The following is a 24942-nucleotide window of genomic DNA, read 5'->3' on the forward strand; positions in this document are numbered from 1 at the left end:
TGCTCTGCGAGGCCTGGTTTCATAGTAGGGAAATATGAGAGGGTTCACGGCTGGGGCAAGGAGGCACTCCATACAGTGGGGGGCTTCATATCTCTGCGTCACCCTGGGCATTCTCCCCTGACACAGCTTTCAGCCCCTCCGTTTGTCCGCAACTTTTCTCTCAACCTCACCTACCCTGGGATTGGTGCATTCCGGCTGGGCACAGTGCCTGGGTGGTCCACCCCCCCCCCCCCCCCCCACCCTGCTCCCTACCCTCCCATCCTCTACAACTGGAAGGAAGGAAAAAGCAGAAAAATGCAGCGAGGGCCTTTGACCGTGAGGAGCACAATGTGAGCGTTGATGACGGCGGCGTGCATGTGATGCTTACCTGCCACTGACCCATACAGCTGTCATAGCCCGGCAGTTTTTTTCCATCTCACGATCCAAGCCAGCAGCCAGGGGAAGATGCCTCGCTGACCTGTCACCTAGATCGGACGGATAAGCACCGAGGATGGACTGACCCTGCTCTAACCCCTTAGTATGAATGCCCAATCTTCATCCGCCTGCCTCACGCTCCACCACAGCATTTATACATAACATATATTTTTATCATAACCATTATTTATTGATCATTGTTGACTGATTCAAGTTGAACGGCATACACACACAATTGTGAGAATAAATACACACACCCAAACAGCTATTTACATTAGTACTGTAGATGCCAATATAATCTCATGATCTAACATTCAAACATAGCAAGAGAGGTCAAACAGTATGGTGCATACACAGGAGCCTGTGTCACACACACAGTGGGATTGTATAGGAGGCAGTATCGTTAATCATGTTTACATGGAGGTGAACATGGTATATTGCATGGTACCACATGCTCCTCGCTAAGCCCATTTTCCACCCTCAGGAGGTGAAGTAAGAGTCCTGCATGGAGTAGAGGCGGTCAATAGGGGTGAGCAGAGAGGATTCCCCTAGAGACAGGCAGTCGCTGTCAGCCATGTGACACAGAGGGTCTCTGTCCATGTCACAGTACAGACCCTTAAAACCTAAGGAGAAAAAAAGGGAAACTTTGGCTTCATTAGGGGTATGACTTTGCCTCAGTTGAATGATGTAATTTGTGGACAAAATAACCGTGCTGATGTCATCAGGGTTGTCATGGTCCTGTCTACCAAACTTATATTTTTTTTATATGAACAAATTAAAACAAGTCACTGGCATTGTGGGAGATGTAGGACCGAGCATTATTTGATCTTGATAAAGGCCTGAAACTCAGCCTCTGCTTTACTAATTGTGGCCATTTCTGACTCTAGTTATGGAAGTCCAATATTAAATAGGTAAAATATAAGAAATAATTTGAAGAATCTGTGAAGGACTTTTAAGTTATTTACACTCGGCATGGGATGGACAAAAAATAATATTATGAAATACAAAGGCCCAGCAATAAATACTACGTTTACAGAATAATGTTCTATAATGAGCCTATTGATTCAGGTGATTAGAATTGTTTATACTCAATTATATTGAAAGATGTTTCCTTGTTTTAATTATAATTATTTATTATTATTTTGTCCACCCACAATATTAATACCCTGAAATTATTCTGGACAGCCAGATAGAAAGTCACACGAGAGTACAGTACAGAAGTGCACAAGTTTTCTAACCTCTGTTTGCTAACATGTAAGCTAGATGTTAAACAAATTTCAATACATCAGTAAAAATGTATAAAACTATAATATTTGAGTAAAGAGTAAACGTGAGTTATGCTACAGCAGAATGGAACATAACAGCACCCCAGGAACAATTGCTACATAGTAAAGCTAATTTTAAAAAAAATAAACCAGTGTGTACTTCAGAATTAATTAAAACTAAAGTAAACTAAATAATAGTAAACTAGGAGAAAAAAAATAATGGCGATAAAATGACATGGGCCCTGCTTTAAACATTTAATTCTCTCATCATGGTATTACAGCAGCACTGAGGGCTTTACCGTAGGGGTGCATATGATCCCCTGGCATCTGAGGTGGGGTCAGGCCCTGTCTGAAGGGGTCCATGTCGTAGTCCTGTTGCTCCAGTGTGGTGAGACCCATCTGCTGCTGCTGAATGTGGCCATAAGAGGAGCCCAGGCACTCCATCTCAGAGGTTAACCCGCCACAGGAGGGCGCTGTGGGACAAAGCAGACACCCAGTGGGGGTGGGAGTGTTCACTGCTGTCTGTACAGTAATGTCTTTTCATGAGCTTTTTACTGTGCTACTAACACGTTGCCAAACCATTTAGCCACTTCAGAGCTGTGTTAATTAGCCTTACACTTTTATAGAGTATATTTAATAATAAGTCATTTTTATTGTATGAAATAAATAGATTAGTTTCCCATCAGTGATAAGTCAGAGGTATAACATGTTTGGGATATCATATTTTTTCCATGCAGCATTTTACCTGTGTGATGTGGTGGGTGCTCACGCTGATCCTGGGTCTGCTGCTGCTGCTGCTCCTGCTGCTGCTGCTGTCTCCGGGCCAGTTTCTTCATCTAAAAAAATGATATGCACCGGCAGACATTAATAACACATAGAGGGCCTATAGTGTGAAACTTTTCTCTCACTCCACACAGTCCCTCTGCTCTGCCACCCAGGCATTTCTAGTGCGTCCGCTCAATTGCAAAATATTAACAGCGAGGTAGAGGACATCTTTCAGTGGAGGTATGGGGGGAAACCACACACGAGCCCACTTTGTGAGGAAATGTGGGCTTTAATCTACAGCGATCTCGCAGTGAGATGTCATCAGTTTCCTGTATGAGGAGATAGCCGGGCTGATTTCCACTCCTCTGGCATACAAACACGGTGCAGAAAGAGTGCTTTTATTAGCAGCGCATATGACTTTGTATGTGTGTGTGTGTGTGTGTGTGTGTGTGTGTGCGTGTGTGTGTGTGTGTGTGTGTGTGTGTGTGTGTGTGTGTGTGTGTGTGTGTGTGTGTGTGTGTGTGTGTGTGTGTGTGTGTACTTTGTATTACCTTGGCTCTTTGGTTCTGGAACCAGACCTGCACAACCCGGACACTAAGACCAGTCTCTGCTGCCAAGGTCTCCCTTACCTTGGATCAAGATTCAGGGGGAAGGACAAAAGTAAGAAAGGGAGGGTGAATAATAGAAAAAAATAGAAACAAAGAGGAGGGTCACTTGAAGGTTAAGAAATCTATATCGCTTCACCAATCTGTTTCAAACAAGGGGAAAATAATATAAATGTATGGTTGATATATAATAGTTAATATAGTTATTTTCAAAGAGTGCCCCTTCATGAAAAAATAAATCGTGCAACAAAGCCTATGGCATATCTGGAACAGAATCTAAGAGGGTGGAGAAGGGACTTCAGCCCTGTTTCCACGTACCCCTCTGCGGTGCCCCCAGACTGCCGTGTCAACACAGAATAGAACACTCTACCTTTCGGCAAGGCTTGGATGACACTTCAAAGGAGGCTTTAAAGGTCCGTCTTTGCTGAGTGGTCAGAATGGTGCGAGGCCTCTTTGGCCGTTTGCTCTCCGGGTCTTCTAATCGAACTCTTCGGCCTGTCGCCTTTACAGATCCCTCCTCCTCCTCCTCTTCCTCCTCCTCTTCTTCTTCTTCTTCATCGTCACTTTTACCTAGAGGGCAGACATGATTAAAAAGCAAATGTTTATCCGTCTACAAGGTGTTCGTTCAAAGAAAACTAATGTCGAGAGACAGATACAAAAATATCAAATCTAAGTCATCACTCTGAGATGCTCATTGCGTCATTTGCATTTAGCTGTATTGTGATTAATAGTTTCCCTCAACTTGCCTGATCTCTACTTCAGTATGTGGTTACCTACATTTCCCAGAATGCTTTTTAACAAGCTAAAGGTATGAGAATGCCCCTGGACCTCAATGTCTTCATAAGTAGATGGAAACGTGGTTGCCAAGTTATAGTTTTTAGTCATTGTCATGAACATTAGAATAAAAGCAGACATTTGGTCAATATTTGACACCATATCCATCTGTCCATTATCGCTTAGATGCAAGGAGACTGTTGGGTCATTTACCTAAACCAAAATATGGTTATTTTGACCCAGTGATAGACACAACAAGCTAAAGTTTGAAATTCAATCTCTCAAAAAAATGTTGTCAACCCATACAGTGTATATGAATATCAAAACTGCAAAGGAAACACACATTTTACAGCGATAATCAGTAAAAAATAGTGACACGAATAAAAAGCCTGCAACCGCACCATTTAAGTTTGGGTAAACATGACATGAATTAGAAACTAATACTGCGTCAAAACAATTCATTGTCTTAGGGTTTTTATCTTCTACTTTTGTGTAATAGACAAATGTAACACATTGCATTGGTATTTGGGTCAGGTTTGATCCAGTGATTAGTTAAACACACACACACACACACACACACACACACACACACACACACACACACACACACTCACACACACACACGCACTGCAAACAGCCTGTATACCTGTGTCAGAGGAGACGGGGCTGGCCAGACACCGGTGGTAGTCCTCTCTGGCACACAGTAGCTGTCCCTCCCTGAGGACACAGTGGTCTCCGGTCTGCAGGCGGCAGGAGCACACGCTGCAGGAGAAGCAGCGCAGGTGGAACACAGCGGCCCCCGCACGCATCACCAGCTCTGCAGGAGAGACGGCCTCCACACAGCCCCCACAACGCACTGCAAACAGACTGGATAGGAGGGGAGTGAGAGGGTGTTTAGAAGGGAGGAAATACAGAGAATTTGTGAGAGACTCAATAGATAACAATAGAATAATGCTTTTTGTTTGGCGGACTAGAGCTAGACTAGAGACACTTGAGAGGACCCCTCACACCTCAGTAAGAATTGGACTCCACGAGAAACAAACAATAATGCTTGGTTGACTTGGGGAATCTTGCTGAGTCGAGCTGTCACTCAAAACAACTGCCAACCTGACTTCTCCCCTTTCCCTCCTCCTCCTCCTAGCCCCGAGCACTCAGACACATACCCTTAGCGTGGCGGTTGTGCGTCTTAGCGCCCGGCAACCAGGACCGGTGGGCTTAAGCCTGAGAGACTGTTGCCGTGGCTCCGGCTGCCGTGTCCGAGGCTGCGCTCCCGGGGAGGCAGGAGAAAGGCTTCTCGGCAGGCCATGGCTCCAGGCAGAGGGAGGGAATCAGGTCTCCCGGTGGGACAGGCTGAGCCGCCGGTCCCATGAATTATCCGCGGAATTATCCTTAAGTCTGCTTTACCAGAGCAGGACAAAGACATAGCCAGCCCCCAAGCAGCAGGACCATTGTCCGCTGGCTGACACCGCGGCATTTTGGGTCTGTCACGCAGGATGATGCGTCATCATTCTGGAGCTGGTGTTTGTCTCTAAGACCTGACTTGGGTCACCAGACCAGTCAGTGCCGGAGGCATGAGAAAAAGTGATAGTGATTTTTTTTTCTCCCCCATGTTTTTGTTGTCAAAAATACAAATCCTTCAGGCAGCCCAGTAGAGTCTCATGTATTACTTATTCAATGTTAATTATTTTTATTTATTTTCTCTTTAGCAAAGAAAACTCACTTAAAGTTTTTAAGATTAATGTACAATAATAAAAAAACTATAACATGAAATGTTCCTGAACACTGAATTTTTTTAAAAATATATAATTATTGAAGAATAATAATTTTCAATATTAATCTTGCTGACCGGTGTGTGATACAGTCAACCACAGCGATAATCTGTGTGATCAGAAAATCACAATGCTTAACTTGTCTATTTTTACAGTGAATTAATAATTGTATTGTTTGTTTATGTGTTTTGTCTCAGGCAGTTATGATTTCAGTCAGTGAAAGGATGTGTGCCATACGGTCTTTCAAAGTAGGCCAATTTGCACTATCCAGACGTATCAATTAAACAAAAATTTAAAAAAGTCCATTAAACAAATATTGTATCTGACTACCTTTCGAATAATGTTAGGTGCAATATTCACAAACAAACAAACAAAGAAACTCAGAAAAACAAACAGCAAGGTTGATACATCCCTATCAGAAGAGGCTGGAGCTGCAGCATCCTAAAGCCACACATTGCTGGGGACCTTTCAATGTTATTGCGGGGTCGCCAGGGAAACGTTAAAGCCCATTCTCAGCAGCTCAGGAGGGTCATTTGGGGCTTCTTGACCCATCCAAGTCGTCTGCCCCACGGCCTCAATGGTATGTGCTTTAATATGGCCAACAACATACCGTCTGTGGTATGTGCATTCCTGTGGCAACACAAGGTGCAACAACGTATACACTTTCAAAGGAAAGTGTGGCAGAAGAAATACCCGGAATGTTTGTATGATACGGCAAAGCACTCGATTTGACGTCTTAAAACATGATGCTAATGCTACGTGTCAGCAAAGAAAGAAAACTAAAGGCATTAAATGTGCTGAGATCAATTCAAGAAATGCTCTTCCATTATGGGCCCTGTGCAGTTCGTCTTATCGTACCCATGTATTCCTAAGCATTCTTAATGCAAAGGTAAGAGTAGCTCGGATACTTATGGAGCGTTTCAAGGTGTTTAATATTTCAGAGTTTCCGTTGACATGATTGACCTGGAGGCCCTGTTAGGAGAGCGGGAACACTCAGTCACGCTGGATTTATAGACACAGCAATTAGTGACAAGATCGTTCTAAGAGAAATAAACCAGCAAAATGATGCACCTTTCACCGGAGACATGGCCAGGGTCAGGCACTCACCAATCGAAGATGCACTGTTTAAGACAGTGTGTTGTTTAGACACATTTACTCCAGAGCAAAGAGCCATCCTCTCTCATTGTTTTTGCACCTGACTTCAGTGCTGACCTTTGGCAGTCAGACAAACAGACTGCTGGTCTGGTGGACATGCAGAGGCGACAGATCCTGTTTCTTGTATCAGGTTAACCTGGATCCTTGAGCTGAACACACACACACAGAGACACACACATACACACACAAGCAGAGGCCACATATCAGATATAGATCTGCGGGTCAAGTGCACCGCCAGTCACACCGCCGATCCGACGACCAATCTCATGTCCATTCCACCCGCCAACTGAACCGTTTAGCCAACCTAAATCTAGTGACAATCCAGCCAACCCAAACATCACATTGTCAGTCAGGCATTTGCATTCCGCTTTATTAAATTACAGTTGGTCCGTTGTTTATACTGTGTGTCCTGTGCGACCGCCGCGGGTCAAGCAAACAAATACTTTATGAGGACAATAAAATCACGTCAAGAGTATGTATGACCTGGGGCGCCCTTAGTTCAGTTGGTAGGGCGTCCCCCCCATGGGCCTCGGCCAGCAGCGGACACGGGTTCGATTCCAGCCTCTCTGCCCCATTTCAACTCTGTCTCTACACTATCAATAAAGCATAAAAGTGCCAAAAAATATCTTAAAAAAAAAATAAAAGAGTATATGACCAATAACGCAGACGATCTTCTAATGTGTTGGAAAGTTATATATCACACAATATATATGTATAGAGATTTTCTTTATCAACATGATCGTTATGTAAATACTCAATCTAAGTGCCATTGTTTAAAATAAGGAAATAATACAACACATATGAGGACAGATCTTTTCATTTACCATGAATGGCCAAAATTAGACAAATCAAATCCAAATACTATCATCTCTAGATTAAATTGTCATTATTACTGAGTCACTAAATTGAGATAATCTCCAGTGGTTATCTCTCATTTGGCTTTATACCAATACCATGAATATCAATATAACAAAGAACATGAATCTGTTAGTAGTTACATCTAAAAGATCTAATCCACTTTACTACATTTGCATAGTCCAAACACTGCAAGTTTTTTTTTCAAGACCTTGTTTTTTGTGTTAAACTTTGCTTTTGTTGTTTGTTGGTGTTGATCCTGTTTGTTTTCTTGTATTTTATGTTTTTAATAATAAACTGGGAAGGATTGGAATTGGTATCGCCACTCTGGCATAAATCTACACATTAACCCTTAACATGTGAAATAAGGTAACAAAAGCAAGCACTGATACATTTGGAATGACACCATATTCAAATACGGGCATTTTTTAATCTTTAAGCCTCCATTAACCGGCCAAACCTGGTGGTCTGCCTGGCATTGATTTTCCACGCGAGCAACCGTAAAAACAAGACGAGATCGGGGGAATTGATACAGTGTGTGGTCGGAGACAAATGTTGTCACAGTATGGAATAATCATCACTTGGCTTCCACTCGTCCCAGATCAAAAGAAAGGGGAAAGTTTGCAATGCGAGAGAAACACTGGCACAGGTTTTATTTTAAACCTATTGTGGACAGAAGTGGTGCTCATCATGTGTTATAAGGTATAATACCACAACCCCAGACAGGACTAGAAGAAGGTAGGTTGGAGACATGAGACCTCAGAGGCAGTACTCTGGCACCAGGCCTCCTGCTAATTGGTCAGGTCAGATAACTCACGGTCGGCTGGGCGTTGTCCCATCGCTCCACACAGGGGCTGCTGTGAGCAGAGCTTTCCAGATGCCACGGCACATAACGCCAGGGCCCATGGAGCGCTCTGTCCCCCAAAATAAGTTCACACCACTAGCCTCTCTTGTAGGGATGCCACAGATCTTCTGACATATGGCTTCTACTCTCTCTAATTACCTATCAGTCCTGCTCTTCCCTTTGTGCTCCGGCCATCAAGCGTTAGTACTTTAAATTGGGTGTTTTTACAAGAATCCACTCTGACTTCCATCCATTAGAATGCCAGTTTATATATCAGGGCTGGGTCATCATTGAAGGAAAGTTTTATATTTTTAAATGTTCTGCTAAAAAAATACTCTGCTCACAAAAGGTACATAGGCCTTCAACCACTGCAATTTAGCAGAGTGGGAACACTATGGCGAGGAGCATTCTGGACCGATGAGTGCAACACTCCTTATTTCCCTGCCTGCTTGGCAGAAAGACCATCACTAAATTGTTCAGAAATAATGTGAGCTGCCTGTTAGGGTGTGCAGTTTTAGTCTTGGCTCTTGTTATGGTGGTAGCGTGTTCTGGAGGTAGAAAGAGGGAATGAGGCAGCGGCAGTGGGCGATTGGTGATGACGGTGGGACTTTTGGGGGGGAGGGACCGCCTCATGGACGAGACCATATGTTGTCCCCAGCTTGCAGTTGCCACGCCAATGGGCCTAGCAATTTTAACACATTTTGACAATGTGTCAGTTGAGCTCTACCCCTGGTTGTGTGCTGTACGTGTGTGTGAAGGTGTGAGCGTGTTGGTTTTTTTGTTTTTGTTTTTGTGTGTGCATGTGTGTGTGTGTGTGTGTGTGTGTGTGTGTGTGTGTGTGTGTGTGTGTGTATGGGTGTAGAGTAGTGTTCTCACATTCCAGCTCCCTCGCCTCCCCTTCCTCCTACAGTCACCTTGTTCTCTTAGTGCCCTGTGCCAAGTTCCCTGGAAGTAAACTTATACCATATACGCAGGTACACAACCACACATGCACACACACACAAAAACGTACATAACACCATGCTTTTCCCATTAACTATAATTCATAGGCTATTCCTACATATTTAGTGCAAAGTAGGAAAAGCTGCATTTAGATTACAAATGCACACACACACACACACACACACACACACACACACACACACACACACACACACACACACACACACACACACACACACACACACACATACACACACACATACACACACACACACACGCACACACACACACACACACGCACACACACACACACACACACACACACACACACACACACACACACACACACACACACACGCACATAGACACACACACACATTCTTAGTCAAGGTCAGATCTGCACAAGGGTTCTGTTGTAAAAAATAAATGGCTTTGCAAGATTAAAAACAAAAGTTTTTGGACCTTGTGCCATGTAATGAGACTAAATTAAAAGTACATTAGCCGAACGCCATGAGATGTTTTTCATATAACATGGATTATGATGATAACTTCACGATGACAAGAAGACTATGAAAAAAAGGAAATTATTCTGTAAAAAAAGAAATGGGGTACAGTTAAATGTGTATATTTTTAGCATACACATTTTAATGGTTACTTTTTAATCACAAACTGTATTTATATAGGGTACTCTCTCCCAAAATGTACTGTAATCTCATTGAATTAGAATGTCTTTTACCTTGACTTTACAGTCTTATCACTCAGAAAAATTGGCATGATTACACAACTTACTGTAAGAGGCCATTTCTATAAACAAGTTTAACTTTTGTGATTGCATTTATTAATGAAAAACTTCCGAGAAATAATGATATTGATTAGTTGAGCTCGACCTGGAAAATTCCTTGGATGAGGCTGCAAATGACAGTCTCTCTTCGAGTTTGAAAAGTGAATATGAATGCTTGTGAGTTTATTATTAGGGGGCCAAGCCCGAGTAGGGCTGGGACCGCGTTTTGCAGAGCAACGCGGTTCCCAAGCCCTGCGGGGCAGGGAACCCTATTGTTCTTGTAGGGATTATTATTCTTTATTCTTCCATGCGTAAAAGTGGTGCTGCAGCCCAAACCGTAAAGGCTTGGGACATGCCACTTGCATGGCTTATCCAGGTCCATGGTACGTACGCAGACACAAAAATTCAGACATGCTGGCCACTAGGTGGCGCTACAACAAAGGAAAAGGCGTTTTGGGCTATAACTTCCGCACCGAAAGTCCGACAGTCAAAAACTTTATATCCACAGATGCCCACAAGTCAGTTGCATCGTTTGTGATAGGCCACGCCCATTTGCGATAGGATATATTTTTTGCTACTTCGCAAAAACTGTTTCAGTCACCAAAACATACTCCTCCTACAGTTTTCGCCCGATTTGGACGAAACCAAAAGCATTATGCCCTCTTAACTCCCACGAGCAATAGTTGGTCAATTAGTTTTTCTACGACCATTGGAAGACCAAACGGTAGCGCTTTAAAAATTTGCGAAAATCTGTAAAAAAAAAAAAAAAGAGGGATTTTCTTGAAACTCAAGGGAGACTATCATGGGGCATACTTGAGTCTATCGAAAAAATATGGGCAAGAAATTCCTTTGTGGGCCGGACTTATTAAAAAAAATACTTTTTCAATTTTTTTGCCTGTTTTCGCCATTTCCTAAGTCTTTCGGCGGGAAAATTCAAAAAAGTGTCTTTGCAATGGAGAGGTTGAGAATTTGATTTTGCTATAACTCCCCAACCGAACATCGCACATTCAAAAACTTGACATCCACTTGTTTGGTACATTGAGCTGCATCTTTCTATCTAACGTAGTTTTGCGAATGTCCTCCATAGGGGGCGCCAAAACCACAAAAAGCAAAGAAAACGCGTTTGGGGCTATAACTTCCACACCGAACATCCCACAGTCAAACACTTTATATCCACAGATGCCCACAAGTCAGCTGCATCTTTTGAGATAGGCCACGCCCATTTGCATATGGGATTTTCTTTCGCTACATCGCAAAAACTGTGTCAGTCACCAAAACACACTCCTCCTACAGTTTTTGTCCGATTTGGACGAAACCAAAAGCATTATGCTCTACCGACTCCCACGAGCAAATGTTGTGTAAAGAATTTTTCTACGACCATCGGAAGACCAAACGGTAGCGCTTTAAAGATTTGCCTATTAGCTACCTTTTACCAAACTGCTCCTAAATCCAAAACGATTTATCCTATTAACACCAAACTTCACACATGTGTTTGTCCTATGGTTCTCAGGCTGGTTCTACTTTTTCCTTAAATTGCTCCAAAAGGGGGCGCCAAAAACACACTTGAGCATCTTTCTCTGCCATTGTTTTTGCCTTTTGGTCTATAACTCCCAAACCAAACATCCCACATTCAAAAACTTTACATCCCCGGATTCCGTGAGGCGAGGGGCCGGCGCCGCGGACGACGACGCCCGATCCCGAGTCGCGTGGGAGGCTTGGCCCCCGTTCACAACTGCTCGCAGTTCTAGTTTCAGTTGTAACACCGGGACAAAAGAGTAGCCTATAGGAGAGCAGCACTCACTCAGCGTAGTCCCGTTTGCAGTAAAGTTTTCGGTCACGCAGAAAGCAGGAGTTCTTGAGCGCGTCCCCGCACGCCACGCACCGCACACACTCCTCATGCCAAAGGCCGTCAGTGACTCTGAGCAGGAATCTGTCTGTGATCAGCCGGTGGCATCCGGCACACACTGCCCTCTGATCCATATCTGCAATAATGGGGAAATCCTTTAATTAGCACACTTTTCCAATCAGCAGGGCGCAGCTGAAATATTGGCTAATTTGGCCCAACACATATGGATGGAGGGGGCATTCAAGTGCAACTTCACCAGTAGCCTAAATTGAGATGTCGATTGTTTTTAATAGTTTTTGACGGTTGGTAAAAAAAAATTAACTACCGTAAATAGCATATTAATTTAGTTTGAGGACCATGTGCTACAGACAGGGCTAAAAATGGCACACCACTATCAAATAGAAACTACGAAACAAAACAAAATTAATAACAATGAAAAAAAAGATAAATAAAAAAAACTATAGGTGATTGATTAAATTATGTCATAACTCATAAGGTTTACACACACAAGCATACCGGTCGAGCTACCATTACATACATCCTCTGAAGAAACTTTGTAAGATATATTTTGAGTAAAGTTAATTCAAAATAAATAATAATGTAAAACGACACTTTACACAGAGTTAGTTGAAGAAGGCCATTGCCTACCTGTAAAATGCGAGTTTTCCGGCAGTTGGGGAAAAGTATAAATATTTTTTCCTTCTTTTGTTTTGTTTTGTTTTGTTTTGTTTTGGTTCTCAGCTATCAGTTCTCAGCTCTCCTCAGAGCATCTCCGACGCTCAAAGTCCTGCTGCAACTTGCTGCTCGGAGCAGAGAGCAGCGCGTCAAAGTTTCTCCTCGGCGCTTCCGACGGCCTTTCTCAGTCCAGTGTTATTGACTATTTAGGCTATCTATCAATTATCCTATTAGGAGTGAACGGGAAGAAGAGAGAGAGAGAAAGAGAGATAGATACTTCCTCCATGTGCAGGTGCCGGTTACCTCTCTCCTCCCTCTGTCACTCTCTCCCTCTCCATGCCCCTCTCTCTCTCTCTCTCTCTCTCTCTCTCTCTCTCTCTCTCTCTCTCTCTCTCTCTCTCTCTCTCTCTACCCCCCACCCCCACGTTGAATGCCTTAAAGTTACTTAGGCTACATTAAAGACAATAACTTGTCATTAGATACTTAGATACTTATAATTCCTATAGTGCTCAGGAAGGAAAGTGCAGGTTGAAAGGTCATACATATACACAGCTACAATACATACACAGCTACAATGTCAAATTGTTAGCAATCAAGATTGCTTCATTGTTGTGCAATAGATAGATAGATAGATAGATAGATAGATAGATAGATAGATAGATAGATAGATAGATAGATAGATAGATAGATAGATAGATAGATAGATAGATAGATAGATAGATAGATAGATAGATAGATAGATAGATAGATAGATAGATAGATAGATAGATAGATAGATAGATAGATAGATAGATAGATAGATAGATAGATAGATAGATAGATAGATAGATAGATAGATAGATAGATAGATAGATAGATAGATAGATACTCATCTAACTTTACTATAAAGCTATTATTAAATCTGACAGTTGACAGTTTAAACAAATCTGTTTTTGTCAATTTTCTTCCTTTCTTTATTCAAAAAGAAACTCTACAATACCTCATACACAACTTTTGACATTTCTGTAGAGTACTGAAATTTCTTCTCATTATCAGCAAATCAACAGCTACAGTGGCACTGATATATCTGTGATAGGCGAATATAAGTCAGCATTATCGGCCTGGCTGATTTATATTTTGGTAGGTTGTTCTTTATTGTTTTTGCAGATGTTAACATTTATATTCCCATGTTATACCAGCACCAGCGCATATCTTTGTGATGTTGATGCATGTAAGCTCTGTAACAGACTGGAACCATGCAGATGAGGATACAGGAATCCGATATGACGGATATGAAACATGCTAAGAGAGGCTGCGTCCATCTTGCCAGTGTTTTCACTCTGTGGGCGCCATCTGGTGGCTAGGCCATATAAAGAATGGACAACAGTGGTTTCAGCCAGCACTGATTTAAAGTTCAATTTGCACTAAGAACAGAACATTTTTCTGCTCGTATTCATGAAATGCTAGAATGAAAAATAAGCTTTAAAAAAAAGAGGAAAATTAACTGGTATAGATAAATATTAAGTTGAGCTGATTACACTTTTTGCTCAGTTTTTCAGAAATGTGTTTGAATTTTGTTTTCATAATATATTAGACATTTTCTCCACCAAGCTTTATGGCATCCTGCCTTGCGGAGAGACAACCTTAAAGAGATTCCCTTGTGTTGTCTCAGAGTTTCAGTTTGCTGAAACTCTGAGACAACCACATAAAACAACAACAACTTTTTTAGAAATCGGGTGCAAAACATCCATCAATTAAACCATTTTTGCACTGGCTTCAAAAACACAACTACATTCCACTGTACACTGAGAGGCATATTTATCATACATTTTTCTAATAAGGAGAATAACAACACATTTCAGGTACATTTTTAAATAACTTTATTCTGTAAGAATTCTCAAATGTGTTTTAAGAAATGCAAGGATGGTTTCTGTTTTTTTTATACAATTCCTCTTTGAATAAAATATGATTCTCTCTTCTTTTTTTCTTCAAATTGCATTGGGTTGCTTTAAAACAGACACCTGAAATTATCTATTTACAAAAGAAATCTGTTAACAGTTCTATTAGAATTCATTTTGACAACAGTGTACTCGATCGTCTCTGCCACTCACCACTCGGCTGGCCCCACAACCTCAAAATACTTTTTTATTTTTTTTAATTACAATGCTTTGCTAGGTACAAAATATGCTGTTTTACAATTTGAATCAAGTCTTTTTTCTTTTATTCCATCTTCATACCGCTGACAATGTGGGAGTATATACACGGGGGAAAGGGGGAGGGGGGACTGGTGTCATGTGATCTGGTGAGGAGCCTCCAGCATCTCCATCAGGAAGGTGTCGATAGGCGTGTCCCCGATCAGTTTGAAGAAGAACAGATGCTCCAGACACTTGAGGCCAATTGAGCGCAGGGCGGGCAGGCGGAGCAGCAGCTTGGCAAACCTGCCGGAAAGAAGGAAATAGCGGGCGTCATAATTTTTTCTATTATGTAGAAAGTCACTGTCGGGGTTTGCCATCCAAAATCTCTAGAATTGTAGCATTTACCCATTAAACAAGTTGCTACTAAATTATTAAAAGCTAACTTTTGCTGTGTGTCATCTTCTATTTCCGTTTAATAAGACTTCACACTCAGAGAGGTTTTTGATTGCGCTGCATTCAAACCTACATACTAAAGTTACAAGTTACTTTGTGGATCAAGATATTAGCACACCATGCAACAGCAACAATGCATACAATGTGATGCATTCCTCTTGAGTTAATCATACAATCGTGTATTTGAATACATTTGAATGCATCCTTACTCTAACACTCCCCCTGATAATGTGGACTTTTACTGACAATATTTTAGATATATTTTACTAATGCTAATGTTAACTAATGCTAAGCTGCTTTACTAAGTTTTCCATTTTGTACATCTACAGTAATGCTGTACTGTTGAACTTATAGGAGCAATTTTCATCGCTATGCACTAAAGCAGCGATTAAACTAAGCTTGTTTGATATTAGTTTATGCTGTAATGTGAGGCCTCTCCTACCTGCCAGGCTGGTCGGGGTATTTCTGTTTCGTGTACGATTCCAACGAGGCGTAAACTTTTTCCCTCAGTCCCTCAACCTCTTGTGGGTTCGAAAGACCTTTTGCGTCTGAAACAAACAAACACACACACACACACACACACACACACACACACACACACACACACACACACACACACACACAGTCAGGCCAAACATTACACATCTCCACCTATTCCATCATTGGCTTATCATGATCGAAATAAACAGTGGTCTTGCTTTTTTTTTGGAAACTGTATACAAATGAACAGTGAGCTGAGAATAAACTGACCTGGGTTGAAGAGGACGATGGCTCGCAGGCAGCCAAGCTCTGTCTTATCCATGTGCATATCTTTCATTTTGGATACCAACTCCGTCAGGACTCTGCAGGAGGTCAAGTGGATGAGACGGTATAAGAGTTTTGACATTAAAGGTCTCTTTACAAACCAATACTCCAGGGTGTATTCCAAGGTTGATTAATTAAGCAAAATTGCATTCAACAAAATGTAAAGTCTATTCATTCCAGTACTTTTTAGAGCCATTTCAAGGAGTTAAGAGTTGTAAGAATATTTTGACCATTATCAAGATAAATATTGTGAATCAAAATAATTGAGACAAGATAATTGTGACTTGACATTTTCATACTGCTCCATACTAAGCTGATAAGAGTTGTTGATTAATACCAACGCCTCACGTTTTACTCGCATTTTCACTTCATAATGATAGTAGTTGACACTACCAGAATACGAAAGGAACATCAAAGGCACATTAGAAGAAAAAAATAAAAGGGAAAAAAAGCGCTAAATCTGGCCTTATCTTCTAAGCCTACACACCTGTCAAAGATGGAGCCCACTCCAGCACTGTGGGCGCTGCTTCTATGCACGTGGAGGCCTGTCGCCAACAGGATGCCATCCTTTACTGTGACTGAGCGATGGGAGAATGAGGCGATAAGAAGCTCGTTCCAGCCTGGATTCAAAAACAAAACAAAAGAACAAACAATGATGACCTCCTCATCCCTTCCTTAAAGTCTTCCTAAATAAACCTGCAGTGTGTAGAATTCATAGCAGACTTGGTAGAAAATAATTATAATATCCATAAGTACATTTAATTTAGTGTATAATAGCTGATTCTTTTTCCCTTAGAAAGGGTCTCATATATCTCCGTATTACTCCATACCATGGACCAAGGCATGGGCGCCGCCATGTTGGAAGTGTCATGGTTGGAATGTCATCAGGTGCATTGTTTAGAATTTAGAATTGTTCTTGTCCTTGAAGGCCACTTTAGCTTCTGTTATTATTCGAAAGGGGTGGGGTTACCTAGGGAGTGTTGCATTCTAAAACTTTGTAGAATTTTCTAGAACTTTCTTGATGATGTCATATTACACACTGTGAAAGTGTGAATGGGTGATATATGACATCACAGCCGTCATTTGTCAACCATCCACCGGTTTTCTTAAAGCCACAAAGATTCTTATGAGGTCCACTGCATGGCTTTTTCACATCCTCATCCGAGCATGTGTGTGAAATCTCTCACCAGCAGAGGTCAGCCATGGAGCGGCTGCAAACCGCACTGTGGGGACTAGGCAAGTAGTCCAGTTATATTTGGTGTCACACTGCTCCATTAAACTAGATATATAGCAAATAAGTGTTGAGCAAATGTGAAAGACTTAAATGGACTGACTGCCTGAATAACTTTGCCATGAGGGCAACTGGTTGTAGAAAGGCCAGTTTACTGTGGTTAGGAAATATATGCATGTGTATGTTTGTTTTTTTATCAATGGTGTTCATATCCTCCGTGTACATATAGATGTGATCACACTTTTGTAGCATTCATGGGATTTTTTAAATATTTTTTTATTAGTCAATTTATTGAACATGTTAAAATAATACAAACACAAAATAACACTTATAAGGAAAATGCTTAGTAATATACATTGTGTGTGTGTGTGTGTGTGTGTGTGTGTGTGTGTGTGTGTGTGTGTGTGTGTGTGTGTGTGTGTGTGTGTGTGTGTGTGTGTGTGTGTGTGTGTGTGTGTGTGTGTGTGTGTGTGTTGTGTCTACCTGCTCGTAATAGGATGACCTGGTCATCTAAGGGGAGTTCGGAGAAGTGCGGGATTCTTTTGGCCCACTCCACCAAGGTAAACAGCTGCTTGTCTGCTGCTTGGCAGATATTAGTGACAGGGTCGTTGGTCTGGAGAGGAACAAGGAGAGAAAACGTTTCATACATCATGTAGACTTACACTGACAATATTTTATCATTCAGCCTCACATTAGCAAAACGCTTGGCCAACGTGATATAAAGCAACACATTCTATTGTACATAGTGGTTCCCCCATCTGTTCAGTGCCACCTCAGGCTCATGATGAAAACAGTGATAAATAGTTCATAGGCTTGGCCCAATCAAGTATAGTATACTTGTAATGCTAACCGAGTTGCTGGGGCTACCGTCGCTGTACGTCTCTGTTTTGGGCTCCACGGCCACCTCAGCATCCAGGATCTTGTCCACGGGCATTTCCTCATTGTAACTGCTGCTAGATTCCACCTCGCTCTCTCCCCGCTCCTTCCCACGCTGCCTCTCCTCCTGCACCGCTGCGCACACACCCACACACACAAACATACACATTTAAGGTCAAACACCCCATACTTATTGTCATGGGCTACAGATATCAGCAAAGCCATAACATCCCTACTATTTACTCAAGCACTGGAGAACACTGAAAGAGACTTTTCAGCTCTACCGTTTGAAATGTAAAAAGGAATGACATCGCAATTGCCTAAGGCCCTGTTTGATATCTTCCTAATGAGGAGGATGTATAAAAGTTATTTGTTTTAAAACAAAATTTAAATTACTTAAGAAAAGCTACAAAGAATCTATGTTTTATCTTCAATATTTCCATTGGTTGAATAATCAATGGTTTGAACTACAAACTGAATTTTTTCCTTTAATGTCCTTGAGCAACAATATTAAATCAAGTAGTTTCACTGATCATCACTGATCCTTTTAGTATTAGCTTATTCCAGCTCTTACATGCTTAGTGTGAATTGAGGGAAATAAAAATAATTCCAAAACACAATTTTTACCTCTGCACCATTACAGCACACATACAGTATGCTTAAAGATGTGTATCGTGTGTCATACATAGTTCAGCTGGACATGTTTAGTATTTTTGGAATCTTGGAGAATTTCAAATTTCAAATACATTTCTGCAGGGCGGAATGATGCTTATCCCCACAACATACATTTTTAATGATAGTTTTGTCAGGTACAGGATAAAAAAACAAGCCAAGGCATATACCATGGCTCAGTTGGTAGAGCGGGTTGGCCAATAATCAAAGGGTTGGCGGTTCGATACCCGCCCGGCACACAACATGGTTGTTGTGTCCTTGGGCAAGAAACTTCACCCACCTTGCCTCGTGTAAATGTGTATGATTGCTTTATGTTTGAGGTGGTGGTCGGAGGGGCCGTTGGCGCGGAATGGCAGCCACGTTTCCGTCAGTCTGCCACCGGTATGGCTGTGTGTGAATGAATGGAACCTGCAACCCTGTAAAGTGCTTTGAGTCCTTAGGGAATAAAGCGCTATATAAATCCTATCCATTATTATTAAATCCTTAAGCATCTCACACATGCACACATACCTTCTCTCTTCATGCCCATGGCCAGGCACTTCTGGTAACGACAGTATTGGCAGCGGTTTCGCTGGCGCTTGTCAATCAGGCACTCCTTGCAGTCTCGACACGTGTATGTTAGATCTTTACGGACGGTTCTCTTGAAGAAGCCTTTGCATCCCTCGCAGCTGTACACGCCATAGTGCTTTCCTGTAGATGTGTATTTAAGCAAATCGTTGGAATCACAATTTAAAGCGCATTGCACTATACTGCACAATGACAATACTTTTGTAAACAGCAAATATAAAACAGAAATTTTAGGATCCAAGAAACAGCAAAAATGTAAAGGGAAGGCAGCGTTATTTCTAGAGCACTTTTAAAAAGAGAGGCAATTCAAAGCATTTTACATAGGCGTTAGGCAATAGAAACTAGAAAACAAAATTAAAATTAAAATTAAATAAAGTACATAACATGAAATGACGAATGAAGTATAAATAGAATCTACCAGGAAGTTTGAATGCAGTTACAGTAGCCTAATATTAGTTGTAGAACCAGTAGTTGTAAGCTGATTTAAAAAAATAAAATAAAAAGAAAGAAAAGGGAATAAATGAATTGAGAAATAATTGAATAAAAAAAAATACATTGAAATCTAATACATAACATGAAATCAAAATGAAATAGAATAGATCAGAAGGTTTGAATGTAGTTGTAGTAGCAGTAGTTCACAACTGCCCCAAATACTAGAGGGGAAATAAAAATAAAAACTAATTAAAGGCACAGTTTTTCATGAGGAAGTTGGTTCTAACTGTGGGCAGCATAGTGGTTAAAAGCATTATTACTTTATATTAGTCTGACTCAATTTCTGAACTAGATGATAAATGTATTTTGGGCCAAGCTTAATGAGTCATTTATAAATCAAAAGCAGTAGTATTTTATTATATTCTATGAGTAACTGTACAGATTTAGAGAGAGTACTGTGCTCAGGCTCTCTCTGGCAGCGGTGTTTTAAATGAGCTGAAGTTGTGTGGCAGTCTTATTACAGCTTGTCTTTATTTAAACATGCATTTGCATTCAGCCATTGACTTGATCTTATCATTCATAGAGGAAGTCATGGAGAGAGCTAAGTAAATCTGAGAGGAGTGTGGCCTGTGTAGCTGTCAGAAGCAATGTTATTGTGTGATTTGAGCTAGAGGCGGCATTTACAGCTTGATTAATAGTGGCCCGAGAATCGATCCCTGAGGGACTCCCTGTCACAAATGGTGTCAACAGATATGTCTTTGAGATATGATCTGGAACAACTGGGCACTGTGGCAGATATCCTATTCACTTTTCCAGCCAAGAAGTTTTTTATGGGCCACACTGTATCAAAAATAGCACCGAGAACAAGCAGCACCAAAACTGATGTTTAACTTTAACACCTATATCGGTGCAGCAAGTCTGAAGGTGGTTGAGTTGAATCAAAACTGATTTTTAAGTAATTTTTCCAATTACTGAACAAAAAAAGATTCAAACTCGTTAGAAATATTGGGAGATTAGTTAGCTTCTCAACAACGGTAAACAAAGCACACAGATTATTGTTTATTATTTCTGTTAACAATGCTAAATAATAGGGCATGTCTAAGCCTATTTATTTAATAATTAGAATACAAAGCCTGTCCTTAAATATGTTCTAGAATCTGAAGATTACTTTTTCATCCTTTTTTGATCAGCTAATCCTGCATTGTCTTCTCTGACTTGTTTTGGGGTGTTTTGTGCAAGTATGTCTATAACTTTCAGAGTTTTACAGACAAAATTTTCAAAGAGCAAATCAACATTGGACAAGTCAACCTGACAATATGCCTAGTAAGTCACCTTAAAATTGACCACTCTGAACTGTCTTTGCCGAGATGCGATGTACACTGTGAGTGGGAGTGTACATGTGTTTACTCTTCCCTCTCCTCCATCTCACACTCTAACATTACCTGAGGAGCGGTCCCCACAAATGGAACAGATGTGCTTTGACATTCCCCCGGGGCTTGTACACTGGTAGTTGATGTTTCCCAGGTTCTGTAGGCCCGGCGGAGGCTTGATGTCCTCTGAGCTGCTGACACTGTTCATAGAATTCATCTAAAGGGAGAACAGCAAGACAGAAGGGAGAACAGAGACAAAGAGTTGAAGCTGAGTCGGCCAAAACTAAACGGAACACAGACAGCAGAGGAGGAAGCAGAGGGGAAGTAAGAGTGAATAGTGCTCGGCCGTCTCATGACACTCTCCCCCTTCCCCTATTTTTGCTCATTTTGTCTTCCGCTCACCCATGCTGTTTTTTCTTTCTTTCTTTCCTCTCCCCACCCACACACTTTATTGTGAAAGTGTCTCAGGGTGCGATCACATGCTCGGTTGGTGGGTGGCGCTGAGACTGCTGTCTGTCAGTCTGAGGCTTGTCATACAGGTTTTTTAATGTTTGTTGACAGGGAGAGGCGTTTCGAGAGGAGTCACGTGTGCAGAACGCGCAGTTCTCACACACAAACAGCAGAGGGCACTCCAAAGGTGCTGTTGAGACTTTAAGACTTCTAAACAACAATTGTTTATGCCAATGTATCATTAATCATTAATGTGTGTTTCATTAATCATCAGCTTCTCATACTGTATATATATTTTGTTTAAATACTCACACTCGTAGGTGGGTCCACAACATTTAGACCTAAATAAAAGTGACTCTAGTGCGATGAGGCATTGATACATCTCACATGTGACCTCAAAGAGCCCCCTGAGACATAAAGGTATGAACAGTCCTATGAGGTTAAAATAACTGGCAATCCCCACCGCTCAAATGGAGCTGACTAAACGTGGGGCGAGACTCAGCAACAAGTCCGGTCCTCCTTTGCCTGCAACATATCTGTCTCGCTCTTATCACCTCTGAGCCCTTTGACCCTCTCCTGCTGACGAGCAGCATGCTGTGAGATGCATATTTGTGTTGCACATTTTTGTTTGTTTAGTTGTTTTTTGTGTTGCAAACCTCTGCAATCCAAGTGGAAAACAACAAGGCTGACCGACATGTGCCCTCCTGTCCTACATATATTTGACGCAGCAGGACATATAGGACATCTTTCCCCCCACTGTCACCTCAGGCTCTCCCAATCACTTATTTACAATGTGTGCTCTTTTCCGAGTGTCCTCTAATGGCAGAGCAGATTCAGGCCCGTGACCTCACAGCAGACGAGCGTATACATAAGAGAATTCTTATTCAGTTCTTCGTTGAGTTCTCCGCAACGCCCGCCACCTTCTCCCACTGTAGAGGCCCCAAAGGCAGACAGTCCCACTTAAATGAGCAGTCAGCCCTCCGTGTGGGCTACTTGCTGATGCGAGGCCAGTTATTCCTCCTGAGTGCACCATTCAACACACGTTTGACAAATAATTCATTTTACACATGCATGGTTTTGAAAAGAAAAAGCCTTGTGGTGAATTCAAACAGTTGTTCAGACATGCATTCCTTTTTCAGACGGACAACACACTGGTATAGAAAAAGGGTTACAAGCGCTGTGTATGGATTATTGATGCATCATACATTCTTTATACAACACACACGGTATGTAGAACACGTTGCATCATACAGGTTTACTTGGGCCCTTAACGGGCTAGACATAGCCTACTGTACATATCCCAGTAGAGAAAGTCTTTCATGTCTCAGATAGTTGACTGACAGAAAAACCTTTCTGATAATGGATTATTAATTTAAGTCATTTTGAATTAAAAATATCGCACACTGGTTCTAGCTTGTGCTTTTCTTGATCTTAAACTAAATTATTATTATTATTATAGATGGTGGTTGGACAAAACAGGCATTTTGTATTTGTTTTTTTTTAAATAATAGACAAATGAATTGACTTCAGTGGAAAGCCTAGCTATCTCAAACTGACTGACACTACATAATATGCAACACAACTTAAATGAATATCGAATCTGAGCTTTTAATGTTTTTCTCTTTAGCTGACTTTCCATATGCTTCAATACTTCATGTCAGCTCAGGACAGCAAACGAACTTCGGTTCACCCGTGAAAATAGTATAAGATGTTAGGTGACACAATGGCCCGGTGGTGGCTTGGTCAGCAGCTGTTGGCGAGCAGTGAAAAGACGGTTTCAGCCACCATACAATTGTGTGAACACTGACTGTCCCCAGAGGGCACAGATCTATACTGTGATTGAACCAATGTATATCATTGTCTGCTGTGCCCTGCAGCGATGGCCTGCATCCAGCCTATGAAGCACTCAGTGCGTGTACATGTGTGTTGACGTGCGGCCGATCATCAAAGCAATGAGCCCTGTTGGGTTGGTGGCTCAACCATGAGCCAACTTCAAAAAAAGCGGCTACATTAGCTCTCTCTCTCTCTCTGATTTGTGGCAGACAGTAAAAAGGGCAGTATTACAGGTGTTTCTGTTTCTATAATTTATTTAATCTAAAATATGCAACACTTGCAACCTCACAGCAAAAAAAGCTAAAGAGAAAAGTGACAGGAGAAGAGAGTGTGGACAAATCAGGAGAAACTGTCTGAAAGAGCAGAGAAATCCACAGAAAATGGGGCTTTTTCTCCTAGTCCTTTCTCTCAGTAATCCATTCAAGGGCTAATAGTCGGACTGCGTCTTAAGTCCCTTCGCATGACGGCGGTAACACCGAACTCAGGGATGACCTTTAGGGCCATAAGTTTAAAGGTCAGTCAAAGGCTAGGGGACCAAGAGGAAAGCCAAGGTATGCCAGCCAAACACATTGGATATGGCTAACCTTCAACCTCAAGGAATGAGAGCACATGGTGGACCAAAGAGCAAGATAGTTAAACTGTAGACTGATTTTGCCAAAGGTAGTAAAATATGTAGCTCTGCTGATGAAGCTTAGGAGAGGGAAGCAAGTAATAGAAAGATCATGTTGAGCGGTCTTGTCCAATTAAGGGTGTATTCACACATGCTGTGTTTAGTTCGGTTGAAACGAACTCAGGTGCACTTCCACCTTCGGTGCGCATCTTTCAGACAGGTGTGAATACAGCAATCGCACTCGGGGGCGGACCAAACAAACGCTCCGAGACCCAGCTGAAGAGGTGGTCTTGATGCGCTTCAAAACGCACTCTGCTGCAGTTCGTTTGTGGTGTGAATTTGGCCGGACTCGATCCGACCCAATTGCAGGAAGCACTGCGCCTTTTCTTTCTTTTCTTTTTTAATAAATCGCCATCAGCTTCACATTATGGGAAAGTGTTGTTGTCGCCATTGTTAGGAAGATTAGTTGTGGTTTGACCGGGAGCCCCGAGCGAAAATATTACATTTGATAATGACGCGTGCGGATCAGCGATCAGATGGAGAGGAGCGTCTCCCGTAGCCTACAGTGCCAACAGGTTCACGCTGCGCTTTGCATGAAGTGTGTGTTTTTATTGTTCTTCCCAACGGGACCGTCAATACTGTCCCCGTGTCAGTTTGGTGCTGAACTGCGCCGAACTGACACCCAGCTGATACACAGCTTAATCAGCTGTGTTTCAGTTTGAGCCTATTCTTCACGCGAGCCGTGAAAAATTAAATTGCGAACATCACATGAGCTGTCTCTTCATTTTAAGCGCAAAAGTATATTTTACTCAAGAAAAGGAACTTTTTAATGTTTATTTC

At 41.8% G+C, this 24942-nt stretch overlaps 2 protein-coding genes across 5 annotated transcripts in view; both read right to left on the bottom strand.

The window, feature by feature from the left end:
• Positions 1–894: 894 nt before the first annotated feature.
• Positions 895–12149, bottom strand: lmx1a (LIM homeobox transcription factor 1, alpha; the record flags this gene model as incomplete). Its single annotated transcript, XM_080033025.1, has 7 exons — positions 895–1037; positions 1979–2152; positions 2425–2515; positions 2996–3073; positions 3420–3619; positions 4470–4690; positions 11971–12149. 7 exons carry the CDS (start codon positions 12147–12149, stop codon positions 895–897), a joined length of 1086 nt encoding a protein of 361 aa, XP_079889151.1.
• Positions 12150–14543: 2394 nt separating this feature from the next.
• Positions 14544–24942, bottom strand: part of rxrgb (retinoid X receptor, gamma b) — a 31964-nt gene continuing 21565 nt past the window's right edge. For 2 of the 4 annotated variants that reach the window (XM_080033154.1, XM_080033152.1), the window contains 8 exons: positions 21282–21426; positions 19351–19530; positions 18143–18303; positions 17776–17905; positions 16549–16681; positions 16008–16099; positions 15700–15805; positions 14544–15107 (listed from right to left, as the gene is read on the bottom strand). In XM_080033154.1, the coding sequence (XP_079889280.1) occupies positions 14960–15107; positions 15700–15805; positions 16008–16099; positions 16549–16681; positions 17776–17905; positions 18143–18303; positions 19351–19530; positions 21282–21426 (1095 nt within the window). In that variant the 3' untranslated portion in view covers positions 14544–14959. Of the gene's footprint in view, positions 15108–15699; positions 15806–16007; positions 16100–16548; positions 16682–17775; positions 17906–18142; positions 18304–19338; positions 19531–21281; positions 21427–24942 lie in introns of all 4 variants that reach the window. The other 2 variants (XM_080033153.1, XM_080033151.1) reach the window with 1 other exon arrangement.

The sequence above is a fragment of the Ammodytes marinus genome (genome assembly GCF_949987685.1).
Source record: "Ammodytes marinus genome assembly, chromosome: 8".
Taxonomy (NCBI): domain Eukaryota; kingdom Metazoa; phylum Chordata; class Actinopteri; order Uranoscopiformes; family Ammodytidae; genus Ammodytes; species Ammodytes marinus.